General features: G+C 40.6%; 1 protein-coding gene across 1 annotated transcript in view; it reads right to left on the bottom strand.

Moving 5' to 3' along the window:
- The window catches only part of atp2b1a (ATPase plasma membrane Ca2+ transporting 1a), a 43,834-nt gene extending 27,459 nt beyond the window's left edge, over window positions 1-16,375 (bottom strand). Inside the window, 2 exon segments of the mRNA XM_030045500.1 lie at window positions 6,039-6,511; window positions 16,247-16,375. Coding sequence (XP_029901360.1) covers window positions 6,039-6,231 — 193 coding nt within the window. The 5' untranslated portion in view covers window positions 6,232-6,511; window positions 16,247-16,375.
- Window positions 16,376-16,981: the final 606 nt, after the last annotated feature.

Genomic DNA, 16,981 nt, shown 5'->3' with positions numbered 1-16,981 from the left:
TTCTGTGAGGCTGAGAGGAGGTGGAGCAGGAATGGGGGCCAGGGGAGAGTGTGTGTGAAACGGCTGCTGACAGGCAGATGGGTGGGAAGGGAGGGGTCAGCTATTGAAGGCTGAAGAGAGGCTGCACTAGGAAAAGCATCATCTTAATGGGGAAAAAGGATCACGAGGGTCAATGTATGGAGAGACATGTACAACTCTCTGTGGCCAGCAGGTGCATCAAAGATCACCACACCACGTGTGTAATAAGTCTGCTGCATGAGTCTTACAGTGACATAAGCACTAGGAGGGAGCTAAAATGTTCACCTCGCAATCTGGCTCATGCTCTGTACAGAAAAGCTGTCAAAAATGATGGGGGACACCACAGGAAACAATTGGATATTTCTGGCAAAAGAAACTGGGAGAGGTTCTTCATGTCATCACGGACTGGAAATCATTACATGTTTTGAAAAGAACTGCAGGTTGACAATGAAATTAATGTTTTCTCTACTGCCCATTTACCAAGTAAAACTGTACCAATGTTACAATCATCTTTTGATGCAAGATTAATAAACATTTCCATATTTAATCACTGTCCTGATTCATCTTTTCTCTTTTTATTACAATGTAATAATGTATTACAATTTGTGACTTCACTGAAATGAGTTGAAAGCAACTCAACTTGTAGGTTAAATGTAAGAGCAAACACAGAATTACAGTCGGGTTACTTTATTAATTAGTCTATCAACAGAAAATAGCTCAATTATATTTTATTATCAATTAATTGTTTGTCAATTAAGTAAAATTACTGTTGATTAAAGCTTAAATACAAAGATCTGATTTCTCTGTTTTATATCATTATATAATGACTATTTTGGGAAATTTTTAGCTACTGGGACAACTAAGCAATTTTAAGACATCACTTTCAGGTCTGCTATTTGTGATGGGCATTTAAATTATGCTTGACATATTACAAACTAAATGGTTGATCAAAAATAATCTCCAGATAAATCAATAAAGGAAATAGTCAGTTGCAGCTTTTGTTGCTTAGACATTTCATTATTTAATGCTGCAGCTTGTGCATGCAAGTCATTTGATTTCAACACCTGAAATTGGGCTTCATTTTTGCATCATTCTGTCTTAACCAATGTCAAGTAAACAGTTAAACATGCATCAGAATTCCAATTCCTTGTCAGCATCTATCGAGAGCCATTAAGTGCATGACCAAGCAGTAAGAAAACTCAGGCCATATTCAGAGGCAGGTTCAGGTGGGGGCATCTATTCATGTTAAAAATCACAAAAAAATGGTTACCCAAACTAATTAACCACTATCTGAAACTAACACCTGAAACTACTTATCATGCCAATTTTTATAATAATTATACTATTTAGCATCAAGGTAAGAATAATTTTCTCCTTTCCCAATTTCCATAAGTATCTGACAAGCAGAAATCAGTCTTTTCCAACATAATGGCATACCACTGGTTTTCTGGTTGTCCTTTTCCCCAAACAATTAATAAAAGACACTTTCATTAGTGTAATAATTACTTTCTGAGACAAACTGGGAAAGTACTGAAAAGATGCAGTCTACTACATTCAACAGAACTGAAGGGCAGTCCATCGAGAATAATGGCAACACCATGTTGCAAAGAATGAAGTTCAGCCCACAATTCATGGTCTTGCTGAACCTACTATTAGTTAATATTGTAAATAAACAGAATACATGTCCAAGATAACTGAACTATGCTTTACCCACTTAAATATATTACATAAATGAGGAATCACACTAAGAAATACACCACATACTGGTACTGACATGGGTTCAGATTCAGTTAAAGACGTGTAACATCTCTTTTCCATGTTTCCTTTCTCCCCACTGCAAACCCCGATAATAAAGCAGAGAAAAAATATTCGACAACAGCTAACTCCTGCAACACTGGGTACATGGCTAAGTGCTGTTGAGGGCCAGCAATAACTTTTCTGGTGGGGTGTAAGCAGAGTGATGACTCACCAGAAGAGCTCCAAGAAGAGGCTATGGGCATTATCCTGCATAGCTGCCTCTTGCTACTCCTTAGATGTCTCTCACCGTCTGCTTTGATTATCTACGCCTCTTATAAAAACATGTTGACAGCTAATACCCCATTCAATTTTCCACCACATTTTCCCTTTGCATTAGTGCAATGAATAAAAGTGACAGAGAACGATTTACATGGGCCTCCCGCCATTGGACACAAACAGAAAATAGGTTGGCCCTGGGCCCTCACATCATTTTAGTGCCATGAGTCCGTCTCAAGTAAAGCAGCTAATCATTAACCATTTAATTTGGATGCCTGTCCCCAGCTGACCCCCAGCGTACTGTCATTTCAGCCACCAGTGGGGGTCGAGGTAAGCTTTTCACTCTAGACCTGGTCACAGCCAACCTTTTCCTACCTGCACACAATTCTGTATGGATGGAGAAGTGTCATCGCACTGTCCGACATAAGGACTGGAGGCTTACACTAGACAAGCAACTTCACAACAATCTTACTTCCATACGATGGGTACCCTTTGCACAAAATACCATGATTACTATAACTAGCTAAACATAAAATGGTGACAGTACAAGTCAAGCATTCACCTCTTTGAAAGTAATGTGATTTCCTTCAAGAATCTTGTTTTATACAAATTACTTGAAAGATGTGTTACCGTACTCAGAAACAGAAGCTAGCTGATGTTTTCTGTATTATTTGCCCATTAATGTGCTAATAAAATACCTTGATAACAATCCGCATTATTCTCCGTTTCAGCTATGAACAGCAGATGTAATGGATTCATGCAGCAGTCATTATAAGCTCTGTGAGCGTTTTCTACATGTGCATATTTAATATTTAATATGCACATCAGTTAAATCAGACAAATGTTTACCGGGTCAAATAAATCAAAAGTTTGATCAGAAATCTAGGTTACGTCTATGTGTGTACCAGTTATCATCTTAGGCTGGAGTATTGCTTTCGTCAGGTAAAAATCAGATTACGGTGCATTTTACAGTAACCACTGCATAGTGACTGATAAATGGCAATGTAGTTTTAAAGATCTTTCCTCTGTCCATAAGTCCATAAGACTATGCCTTAGTGAAACAACAAAAGTTGGCATGCCAAGAGACACAAGTAACAAAGTCTAAACAAATGTTCTACAAAGAGGCTTTTGGTTACTTAGGAACTGAACACAAAAAAATAGGTGAAACCAACAGTCCACACGAATCACATCTTAAAAAGCTAGAGATTACAGCAGTTAAACCAACATACAGCACCAGAACCATGAGAGTACCAACACAAGTGGGGCCTGGCCATCTGCTGCCTCCACTCACTGGCAAAAGCCCTTCTAACCTCATCATTTTGAATTCAGACATGAACACAAGCTGAGCCAGCCCACTGAATTACAAGGAGAAAACTATCATTTAACAGTCTGAACCTTCCCATTGAATGAGAGGGTGCAATGGCTGGGATGAAAGATGTGGAGAGCCTGTCAGATTTGTGAATTGCAGTTCAACAGCGGAAGCCTCTCAGCCCACAACTGATTGGATCAATAGGCTGGAACCCAAATATTTGACTACACTAAAACAGCAATCAACAGGGAATAACTGTAAGAGGGAAAATAGGGAAAGACTGTCAATAATATTGATACAAAGTGGCCTTGACCATTTTATAAGTCCCTTATTATGCAGGGTAAACAGGGTCCTCTGGGAAGATAAGAAATGTTGCTGTGGCACTATGGAAAATGGCTCTAGTTTGTGCCATTATGAGTGACATTTGGCCTAATCCAAACAGGCATAGAGTCTTAGATTCATTTCTACATGAAGCACTGTACTTAAAGTTAAGCTAACAGTAGTACAAGTTGATGCATAGTTGCACCAGTAAAGTGCGGTCAATTTTCTTTTTACAAGGGTGGGGAGGCTTGGAAGTGGCTAAGGATTACCAAAGGATTGGCTTAAGAGGTTAGAGAAATGACCAGCCAACTAATTAGAAATCCCTTTTCAATTGTCAAGCTCCTGTAATCTTAAATGACGGCTTAATTTCCCAGGCTAGTGATGAATGAGCTGAATGAAAACCAAAGTATCAAAAGCTTGGTGGCCACGTACCAAGTGGAACAGCACGCACTGAGGGGGAAAACGTGGACCTACTTGAGCTTATCTGTACAGTGCACTTACTAATAATTGCAAGAGTAAAAGCAAAACTCCTTCAAACCGGGAAAAACAAAATTTTAGGCAGCTGCCCTTGCTTTCCAAATTAGGGAGTCCTTTTGACAAAAAAAGATACCCTTAATTTATCTAGCATTCTCTGTGAGTCTCTATGATTGTTTGATATTCACAAAATGAAAACTGCAACTGGACAACTGCTCAAGGATGGTAACAGAGTCAGAGGTTTGGGCTGAAAACTAGCTTTGATATTCCAAGCCTGATTACAATATTCTGCTGTATTACCAACATATACAGTTAGAGAACACACAATATAATGTTTCAGGACAACAGATACTACTATATTCATTAAATATCTAACATGTTAATGCTGGCTCAGTCATGAGATACAATCCAGACAAGCTGGCAGGCCTGGCCGGGCCACATTCTTTTGTTGTTGCAGAGTAGGGAAAACTGGGTAGGCAGGAGAAGACAAGTACATTCACAGATACGAAACATCCAATGTCATTCATGCTCCAATTATAACAAGACTCTGCAATTTCACCCACTTGACAGACACTTACACATGCATGTTTAGACAACTCTCTCTCTGAACTGCTAGCATTATTCAACATTTTTTTTCCACACTATTTAGACAATGGACTACACAACATATTAAAAACAGCAGAAGACACAGCATCATGTACCTGGTGAACTTAATATACATTTTCTTGAAAAAAACTAAATGTGAAGAAACAAACTGAGAGCTAATGATTCTTTCATGAATGAAAGATGCTTTGAGCTGTTCATGGTATTTTTCACATTCCATTTTGAGTTTAGCGATGCACAGGCATTTTACTTGCTCTGAGACACTGCACACAGGACTGTTGCTGCTACAGTGGATATGCGGTGCCGTTTTAATCTGGGATCAAACTGAAAATCCCCTCCCCCAAGGGTTCAATCAAGGTCATACTGGCTATTAGGCAGAGAGAGTGACAGAGACTGTGTGAGAAAGAGAATGGGTAAAAGAAAAAGGACAGAAGGAAAAGAAAAGGTGCTGTAAAGCAACAGTGCCTAGATGAGGCCCTAACAAAAGTCTTCAGTTTTCTGACAGTTTTGGCCAGGTCACATGACTTCAACATTGGAAAGTGCCATCACCACTGCACAGCAAAGGGTGAGGGAAGAGAAGCTAAGGAAATTGGGTGGTTTTGTCTACAATGTGCGAGAAAACATTGTCACACTGTTGCGCTGTTTGCAATGGTCGCTTTCAATATTCAAAACTAACTCAGGGAGAATGGAGTTGTGATCATCAACAGGGTTCATGAGGTGGCAGGTTAGGGTTAGGGCATTGTGAAGGGCCAGTAAAGTAATGCTTTGGTAGCAAAAACTAAACACACAAGAAAGAGCTATTCAAAAGATGAGCTCACTCCTTCCCAACCATGTTCAAGTCGTTACTAGCTAGCCTCACACCCTCCTGTTTTGTCCGCCACATGTGGAACATTGACCTGCCTGCAGCCTGGTCCTGTGCCCAGTCAGACAGCTGGTCTGTCTGAAGCCTACTCACTAACACAGACATATACAGAGACACACACACACACACACACACACACACACACACACAGAGGTGAAAAGGGAGAAAGGGAGGGTGCAAGGGACATATCCACAGGCCTAGAAATAGAGCAGGACTGGCCCAGGTCAGTGCCAGCCTGACTGGCCACCTGTCTGGCATGTGAGTTTTCCAAGGAAGTGATGTCAAGGTAATATGGATGACAAAGCCAATGACGCCTCCTAAACTATATACCACATGTGCATTCCTATAGCACTCGCTACTAGCAGTGTTGGGAAAGCATCCTGTATTTTATCCCATTAAAAACAGTTGTCGTTGAGTGTTGTGGAGGCTTTACTCTACCATCTATAGGTGATGTTTTCAACCGGCTGCAGAGTCCTTGAACATCTCCATAAGATTCCCTAATTTTGCTTAGCGCCTCTGCACCCCGCAGTTCCATGAGCGAGCGCAGGTCTTTGAGTGTGCAGCCAAAGTCTCCATCGTGGTTGGCCTCCACCATGGAGTTCTTCACCCCACTGTATGAGTTGTTCGCCATCGTCTCACGCTTCCCCACACTACTGTGCAGCGTTGCTGCCTCAACTTAACAGTGGGGACAGGAAATGGCGTCCTAGAAAAACTCAAATCCTCAACAGAGCGAGCACAGTGGTAGTTCCCATAAACAGCTGAAAGTCCCTTCAGAGGCAGCTGGAGTCAGAAGCCAGGTAGCGCGACAGGGATAAATCAGAAAAGGCCATATCCCTCGGAGAGCTGAGTTCCTAGTCTTTCATGGTGACTGAGGATCATCCACAGAGACAGAGACCACTACACATGCAGATCTGAAAGGACAAAGGAAACAGATAAATAAAAATGTCAACATTGACTTTGAATATGTGTTAGAAAACTGCACTGACCATAATTCATTGTGACTGATAAAATAAATTGTGATTTTCAAACAATCACTGAACTGCAGTTGGCAGAACTAACACAATCTGAACTGGAAAAACAGCTGTAAGTTACCCCTGGGCTAACAGCTGTACGTAGACATATGCTATTTTTAATTCACAAAACTTTAAAAATAAAGCACAAAACGATCAGAGAAAAAAAAAAATAAAATAAATTTTTTGGGTGTAATTCTCATTGCATATTACTTGAAAAGCCTGACCTGTCAATACCAACCCCAGCCGATACCAATTTTGTGTAGTTTGATATAATTAACAGCATACAACACATAAATAAATAAATTTCACATAAATAAATAATGGTCTGCATAAAATACACTCAAAAGATTAAAGAACTTCTCCAAATGAAAAATAAAGTAAATAAAATAAAGTGCACTAAGTTACATAACTGTTTGACTTTTTCCTATTTTTTCAAATGAAAATAATGTGCAGAAGGTTACAGAACTCTACTATGTAGAATTCCCCACACAGCAGACACTCTTTCTCGGCATTTCTTTTTACAAGTTCGCATCTGCAAAAGGATAGAGTGAATATTAGGGACTGATCTGATGAAAACAATACAAAACATAGCGCGATGATTGTCTGGGGGAGGTCAGAGTAGGGGAGTGCATGTTTACAAAGATTTTGACTATAATTGGTGTAAGGTAACATAACCTGGTTACTCACAATAATCTGGTTTCATGTCTGCTTGTTAGTATACTGTTGTTCTCGCTAATTGGCGCAGCCACAATGTGATGCCCAACCAGCTAATACAATTTGCTTTACAATAAGACAGACCTGCTGGTTCCAGTCTGAGCCAATCAGGTGTATAATTGGCCGGTTTTGATCGGTGGCAAATTGGTGTCCACCTTAACCCCTCTCGACATCACACATGACAAAGCGTATGCTGCCAGCACCAAGATACTGAATACCAATAATAGCCAAAATTAATGACAAGATAATCTGTTGCCCGCTGGCTGTCAAGTTTTTCTTCAAGAAGCTTTCAGATCTCTGGACAGAAATAAAGTCATATGGACTTAATGCAAAACTGAAATGTTGGAGTGCAATGACTCTAAAATCTGATCTAAATTACAAACCAAAAGTAGCGGAGCATAAGGGGCAAATCTGACAACACAGCAAAACTGACTGTTTAATGAATTTCCATGAACTATAGGCCTGTAAGCATTGTTGAAGACAACGGTTTGAAAAACATCATAAAGACTGCGGCAGGAATTCATCATATAAACCCTGTAAAACGATTGTTTTCAAATGCACTATACAACACTGAAAAAATAAGCAAGCAAGTCATTTAATATATATATTTCAATGTGATTAATCGCAATTAATCCACAAATTACCTTGTGATTAACGCAATCTTAAAACCACTCATTTGACAGACTGAGCTAATAGACAATATTTGCAGTTACCTCCACATGCAAGTCCATACATTTAAGCGCAGGATTTTACCAGTACCAGGTTGCCTCAGCATAATCGGACTGATTTGATAACCACTCCTTCCGACCCTTCCCCCTTTTTCCACAATACTGATCTCCTTGACCAGTGACTTTCAATTTTCAGACTAGTGGGATTGGCAGGGAGAAACTGAAGCTGGGCATATTGTCATGCTTTAAAATGATGCATGCAGTATTCACAACAAAACTATTCAATGACAAAAAGAGCTCTAATATCCATCAATACTGTGATGTGTTTCTTATGTGCATGTATCATAATTATGTTTTAAGCTGCTTTTGATACATACTATCCACGTACCAGCACACTGACTGTGAAAACTCCCATCTCTGGCATGGCAGAGTTTCTCTTGCTATTAAAACCATCACATTTCACATCAATATACCAGTAATTATTTTACTTTTAAAAGACTAACTGAAACATAACAATTACCTTATATTTTATTAGGTCAATCTACATGTTAAAGCACAGCTGTTTCCTATGTAAAGCAGTACAATCTAATCTTACCTAAATCAAACTCCCAATCTAAAAATTCCAGTCTCCAGTTCTCCATTATCACAGTACCTTGGCAAGGCAAACAACACAGGTTTGACATTGTCGGGCGGGGAGCACCAGCCTCCTGCCGTTTCACTTGTGATGTTACATGGTGCGTTGGGGCCGACTGACAGATTACCTCAGGAAAAGCCTTCTGTTTAATCTAATTAAGACTATCTGTGGCATCAGGGAGCTCCACAGTGCTCTACATGGGAGAGTCCACTCTAATGAGAGACTGCTGTCCATTCAGATTTAATCAGTCTAACACAATGAGACTGGTTCATTCAAAAGTGCAGGCTAAAGTACAGCAGTTGTCATTCTGTTTTAAGGAGGATTTAATTTGCTGAATTTCTTAGAATCATGAGGGACTTTGGCGTAGCAGCACACGTAATAGAGCAAATACAAAAAAAACATACTGTAATTTCAGGTGTAAAACAAAGTCAAACTATAATCTACATTGCTATGTAGAGCAAAATGGAACCTGGACTGAGTCATCAGTTTCATAAAGGAAGGCACCAGTGCAAACAGACCAGGATACAATTCCTTGACTAAAAAAAAAAAAAAAAAAAGCTGCGGTTATCTTTCATTGTGGCCACCAGCTGGAGAGTCAGTTTTACTTGCTGTCTGCATGTGTCTGGCTAGAACACAATGATCTAAACATGCTTGTAAGCACTATTCATCTGTCTTCTACACCAAACAACTTCAAAACATACTCTTCTAAAGCAACACCCCCAAATCAAAATATGTCAAAAAACTTAACTGGGACACAGATGTGACATGAGGAAAAATGTAGCTTTTATTATCACTAGCTACACAAATAAAGGCTTGCAGCTTATTCCATTGAGATTCTTGGAAACTATTCTGTCACATGTTGAGATTCTATTTGGGGCCATCTGCCATGGAAAAAGGGACAGGATTTATTATTCATTACACTGCATAATTGCAGGGTTGGGTGCATTTCTGAGGTGGCAGAGGTGGCAGAAACCCCTACTTTGAAGAGGTAATACTCTTGTACCTCTTGCACGGGCCACAAGTTTCGGGTGAAGTCCTTCGTGCACACCAAGGTCTCCACCAAGATATTTCACGTGGTGTTTTCTTATGGTTATCAGATGTGTAAAACACAAATTTAAACTTTTACTCACAACTAAATTAAATATGTGCCATAGTCACAGTTCCTCTCTGAAACCTTCTGGCTCTTGTGTGGAATAGATTTTTAAGATACAGCTTCCCAAAAATTCAGACAGGTAGTCTAAATTTCCAGTGTGTCTAGATTCCTTAACATATCATTTTGCACATTGGAATGCATAACTTTGAATGTGTTTTCCTTACATGACACTCTAAAAATTGTAGGAATATTTCAGTTGCCTTGGGCATGACATGGGCAAAGCACTTATTCATCTTAATGTAATGAAGACAGTTCTATGCCTTCTCCATTTCCCTATCCTTCTGTTTAATGCTCTCAGAGCACCCTCTACTCTGAAAGCGGCAACAACGCCAAGATGAAGGAAGTGCCAACATTTGCTGCGCTGCGACAGTTTCGGGTTGCAGAGCAGGTCACATGTCACAACAGTGGAAAATCATTGTGATTGGATCTCCAAGCCAACAGCTGGCATGGTATGGTCGAATGACAGAGGCTAGGGTTAACTCTTTGCATACAACAGCAGCAACACCCTAGCACAGTAATACGACAAATATGTGAGTTTCATGTAAGGACCAGATTGCTTATAAGTCACCTGTCTCTTCTCTACACAAGCCATTAAACCTGTGATCACACTTAAGTTTAACGGCAGCAATCCTATACCGGGAAGGCTGTAGCAGGTGGAATAAGTTACACAGACAGTGTAACTTATTGTTGTAGGCATTTCAGAAATATCCTCATGTCTTTGTTCCCAGTCTAAGGAAACCCTCTGGCAGTTTGTGCACCTTTACGTGCCAACAACTCGATGGGAGTCAAGGATAGCAATTCTAGGGATCCCTCTGCAATGGAGCTGCCTGATGCGAGGGGTGGTATTTTTAGCTACCCCAGACTGCCCCCTCCCCCCCTAACTCTGGCCGTCAGTGAACTGGGTCAGGCCGTGTAAATGTGGAGGGTACAAAGCAGAGACACTCAGCCCTCCTTGTGCCGCATGGCTTGCAGCTCTGAGAGCGCTACTTCACACCAGAGACTGAGAACCTCTACACAGCTCTCAAACACTGTGACCCTGCCAGTTCATAAGGACACACAGTCAGAGGTGTCACCCTCAACACACTTCCCATTTCCAGCTCTTCTAACCTCATTTATGGAAGAATCTATAATGGCCTAAAATCTAAAAACAATTAGATTTAATATATTCCTTGAGTTTTTACTGGTCTACATATTAGTAGTGCTTAACCAATATAAATGTTAAAACACTTTCAACACATACAGCTTAAAAACTCCAATAGAGGCATTATAAAATCTACATGATCCATTTCTACGTTTCTGTGCTCTTGGTGTGCAGCATAATGTTTGGCACAACGTTGTGTCTGTCAGAAGTCTCGAGAGTACATCACACTGTATTTGCATGGGGTCTACATTAGCTAAATTAGCTAACATTACGACACAGCATCCATCAGTTACTTACCACCATATAATGTAGTTTAAAAGTTAAATTATTCAATGTTTCTCTTTGTCAAGGCATCTTCAAATAGTTGCGAATGTGTATGTGAGTTGTGAGAAGCCGTTTAGTGAAATCATTTGCTTCCTGTTTGCTTATTCCCATCTGCCCTGACTGAACAGTTTCCAAGTATATGCCAGGTATAAAAGACTAAGACAGAATGTTTTCTTTGTAGGGCCAAAAGTGCTGTGGACAAAAATACAATAAAACCTTGAATCATAAAACATTTGTTTAATTAATTCAAATCCATTTAATTCATCTTTTGGCATCTTTAAAGTTGCCAAAATAAATTACCACATAATAATATTAAAATCACAAAACTGTTCTCCTCAGACTGTAAATGTACCATAAATATCATACTTCCTATCATCCCTACGTGAGCCTTAATATGTGTGTCTATGCAGTGACTGCAGAACTGAATTGTGGAATATTTTATCATTTTAAAGAAATAAGAATACTACCAGGAATACCTTTATTTTGTGGTTACAGAGCCCTTCATGTTGGCACTATGGAATATATTACAGAATTAGCCATCTTTGATCAAGCCACTTTGAAGATGAGAAGCCCTCTGTGTTCTTTGTTATCTGGGACTCCACAGAGAAGCTCAGTGGCCTGAGGTCCTACTGCCCTGCCATGTGCTGCCACAGCATGACCTTGCTGTCCCGCCATTCCAGTTTCATCATGATGCATTACTGAGTGTTCGTCAAACATATATACTGGTAGGGAAGAGGGTTTAATTTGGGGACAAACATGTACACCATCATAATGATCAACAGTGTGAACATGTTTTTGTAGAGACAGAAATGTGTACAGCTAAGCCTTAAAATGATACAAAGAGATCAATTATGGAGATAACATGAAATTTGTGTTTTTTGTGTCAGGCCTGTCAGTTTGATATCTCTGCCAGGTGGCAGCCTGGAAAAGATCTTGCGTTTGGTCATGTGTCTGTCTGTGTATCTGTCCGCAGCAAATCTCGTATAATACTGGGCTTATCAGCCAATTTTTTTGTGCACAGCTATGAATGTATGATCGCGGTTGTGGTGATTCAAACCTTTGAAAAACTTTTGTTCTTGCTACCGCCTCGCCCTCTCTTCATTCACTCTCTAGCTTGCTCGACCACCACTTCTCTCTCGCTCATCTGAAGCCAGAGCTGACCCGACTGTGGTTTTCTTTGCTTTTTGGAAAGCGCGAGTTCATTTTTGAATTGGTTGCATTCACTTGAGTGCCTGTGCATCCACAGACTGACTGGCAAAACATTATCATTAGGTGGATTTTTGTTTTTCCATATTTCCCGTTCAATCGACTTGAGTGCTATGCAATGTTATAATGGCAGGGAAATACTGAAAATAACACTGTTTTCTGTCTATGTGTCTGTGTATCTGTTGGCAGCTAATCTTGCACACTTACTGTGCCTATCAGGCTAATATTTTTTTGTGCAGCTACGCCTGTATGATCAAGGACCTCTCATGGTAGCAGTGATTCAAAACCTTTGAAAAAACATTTCTACCGCAACTGAGTGCCAACTCCTAAGCTGTTTTTTTTCCCTTAAGTCCATGCACCAGGAAAGGGAAGATGCACCTGTCATTATCTCTCCTTATATTAGCCTATTTATTCATTTATTTTAGAAATGTCAACACAAGATAATTGCCCGTAACCACAAAATGTGAATGATTAGTCATTTGGTATTTGAGACCGCTAACTGCCACTAACAAAGGGTGGCAGCTCTGCCACACTTTGTAGCAGCCCTAAAGAGTAATTCTTGATGTTCAGCTATACATGCATTAGCTGTATTTTAGTGGACATTTACAAGTATAGGAAAACACTGCATCAGACAATAGCTTGCCTTTTTCTTTATAATGATCCCCTCGCTTTCTGTGCATCTAGTTCCATAGTGCATTCAGAGGAAGCAAATTGGCATTTGCCACAATTCTGAGCTTGCAATTTTGCTTTGCCCAACTAAAATGAGTAGTAATGAATGAGTCAGACCCCACTTGTCCTCAAATCCTTAGTTAGAATAACCTTCACCTTACAATCCAGCAATACTCCATCATGAGTAAATAACACCATCATTACAATGTGCTTAATAGTACAACAACAGACTATATTTAGCTTTCCACACTGGTTTACTTGGGGCTCAATGTCACCTTAGATTAATGACCCACAATATTCTACTAGCTACACCATGCTTTTAATGCAAACGTCTTAGTTAGCTGAGTTACAAGTATTTGACTAAGACATAGCTGATTTGGGCACAAATGTCGCCCATTTTAATATTCTGATATGGAAAACACCTGGTACTAGTTAACTCCTGTACCTGACTGAAGAGCAGAGTGTGGCAATATAATGAGTGCACATATCAAGAAGCTGTGAAGGGACTCATCCATGATGAATCAAGGAGAGAGTTGATAAGCCCTCACGGCCGAGAGGAGAGTATACTCAGTAAGTCTTAATGCACATTTGCCTGCTTCAGAGTAACTACAGTTCGTTGACTACTAAAAATCAGCGTGCCAAAAGAGCCAAACAGCAATATGCTTATGGCAAACTATGATAGGTTCACAGAAATCGTGTACTCTTGAGCATGTCTAATTAATTTAAAATGGGCTGAACAGAGACTGAGAGCCTAGTGCTCTACTCTTGAGGGTGTTGTTGGTCTACAAATGTAATTAGGGCAAAGTCCAGCCAGCTGAACCCTATAACCATGTAGATGAAATATTCTTACCTCTGAAAAGTAACCATTTTCCAAAACAATCTGCAAAACCACATATTCTAACTAGTTGTGGTTACCATTACCATCACCAATAACCCTATCTTAAACACATATGCTGATAAAGAATAAAACACCCAACCAAAAAAAAAAAAGTAATTACATACCACTGCAAAACACTGAATGGACATGCTCAAGTTATCATGCTAAAACAATAAGATCTACAAAAGTGAAAGGAAGACTATTTCTGTCTGCTACGAACAGTGGCTCATTCATTTTTGAGTGACAGCAACAGTTTGGGTTCAAAGGCCTCAGACACAGCAACAGATTGTGTTACTGATGCTTTAGGTGAATCATTAAACAAAGTCTGAACCTCTATATAGGCTACCAAACTCCATAGCTTCAATTAACTATTACCCACTAGCTAGAACACAAATATTAATCTAACAGAGTAAAATCTACGAAAACTAAACCAATGCTACTCAAACCTACTATGTATTCCAGCAATCGTGCAAAATGGCAATTATTATTACATCACATTTTGACAATAAAATATAGCCATTCACATCATATCCTACCTCTGGCTAAGAACTGCTGAGTACTCCATGTTATTCTGTAATGAAAACTATACTATGCTTCCATGAATGCCACAGCTCCTGCCATAAAAATGCAAATTCATATTTAACGTTGTATACCCCAAATACTGAGTTGAAACATAGCCTACTCTGATCAATGTTAAGTCACTGGCCAGCGCTAATTCACAGCAGATATCGAGTCATTACACGGAGACAGGCAAACGCTGCTGGCATCGCAACAAGCTGGGTGCTATTTAATTGGATAAGGGTTGATCCCTTCTACTAGACACCAAAAGGTGCTCAGTGACTGCACTCACAGCAACATGGGAGTATTGCAGGTAGTAACGTTGACGAAAGGAACTGGGACCTGTACTGGGCTGTCTATCAAGGTCAGGGTGTAACTTATGCATTTAATGTACGTACTTAAGAGTGTCTAGGTTAAATTGTGTGGCGTTACTTGGAAATTAGCACGAGGACACTTCGACGCTAAACCTTTAAGTCGCAGCGTGGTACAAACTGACTTCCGAATTACAGCTGCGTGCTCTCTAATGATAGCTATTAAGTTAACGGTTTCCCTTTTATTGATGTTACAGCTTGCACTGCTGAAAATGACAGGTCCCCACCACGATAGATAAGCTTTTGGCAAGACTGATTGGATAGACCAAACGGCAATGCAGCTGGCACCGTGACAAAAGCAGGGGTTGCTGCCCGAACCTGGTAAAGAGGGTTTCTCGTCGACTGGATAAATCTCACTGTAAAAATCAAACAGTCCTGGAGCGAAGCTTTATCAAGGAGCAAGCTAACGTTGACATAAGCTAACACACCAGCCGGCGAGGTCCATGACGAGCCCTGGCAACGTTTCTGCACAGGCACCGCACAAGCGAACTGAGTCGCTTCCTTTATCTAACCAACGTTACTCCTAATGATGAAAGGTGGTACTTTGAGATATCGTTAGCCAAGTTAGCTGTTAGTCTCTTGACCGATACTTGATGTTTGCCAGGGTTTAGTTAACCTATTCTTGGACCTAACGTTAACTTTGGTTTACCGCAGACTTCCTGGCGCAGAAATACGGTCTGATGTTTGTTAAATTGAGGACGGACATTCAGTTATTCCACTCAAACACTGGCTTTACGTGGCTGTTTATCGACGACTCAACATATGACTTAAAAGTGCCTCTATGGGATTCAGTTTCCAACGGCCGTTCGTCTGCGAGCAACTGTAGCGCGTGGAGTCCAACAGTTCAAAATAACATTCTATGCTAGACACGCTAGCCAACTAGCTTACAGACGTTAGCCTGTGCTGCTTGTAAAGGGGGAATACCACACAAAAAAGCTCTTTCCAGCACACTGACAAGTCGAAAAACTTAGCTCAGGGGGATGTAAATGTCTAAGTTAACTAAAAAAAAAAACCACCAGGCAATCTGCCACCCCCACTCCCCACCCCGGCTGCTTAACGTTATCTCCGTAGGAAAACGAGACGCCCAATGTCAGTCCACAGAAGAAATAACGTTGGCTAACGATATTAGCTCGCATGGAGCTAACCACCAAAGGCAGCTAAAACCCACCAGTGACTGGCCCTCGAGTATCCTTACACACACAAAAATCAAGGACCTATAAAGCTCAGCCTTACATATGCAACGTCCAGCACTGGGAAGTGACCATTTGCTAGCGGTAATTTCCTCCGCTATCACAGAAATACACCCAAAAATACTCACTCCGTTCTGTGAAGAACACCTCAGTTCCCTTTCTCTCTATCGCTCCCCCTCAGTCTCACCAAAGACTAGACTCGCTCCCCTGATCTGAGGTAAAATCCCGCCCACTGCGCTGTCACAACCAATGTCTCCGCGCTTCACCGTCAAGATAGTTCCCTCCGCTTTAAGGCAATACAATCTCTTGTCCTATAGACCGGAAGTCGTTTCGCACATGCGTACACGTGTCTGAAACCAGTTTGTATGTATATATATAACTAACTGCAAGATGTCTCGTAAATGTATACTGTAGCACATTTATACACAAGCCCTGACGGATATTCTGTGCTTAAAGCACACATCGTTATGCCAAAGGTGCAAATCAAGAGTGACTACATGTTTTACTAATATGTAAAATATATATAAATGCTGTCTCATAAGCATTTTACCAAGACCATAAGTATTACTTTGTTTGGCAAAATTAAAACACACTGGACCATGTATGAGCCGCTGTAATGGACTTTCTTGCAAGGGGTCTGCTACGCCTAACGTGGATTCAAGCGAAGACGGAAGTAAACGAAGGTGAAAGCTCCCGCTTCGACTGATCACCTTCTGTCACAACACCGCCGGGGACATGTGATGCACGTCAAGAGGAGGATGGGCATGGACTGCTGGTGTGGATCCCCATTGGTTTAGCCAGCATATCAGTCGCCTATGGAAACGGTTACGTCATGATCCCCGAGTACTCCCTCTTTGCTCCCC

The sequence above is a fragment of the Myripristis murdjan genome, chromosome 23, assembly GCF_902150065.1.
Source record: "Myripristis murdjan chromosome 23, fMyrMur1.1, whole genome shotgun sequence".
NCBI lineage: Eukaryota > Metazoa > Chordata > Actinopteri > Holocentriformes > Holocentridae > Myripristis > Myripristis murdjan.
This window is presented reverse-complemented; position numbering and strand designations above follow the sequence as displayed.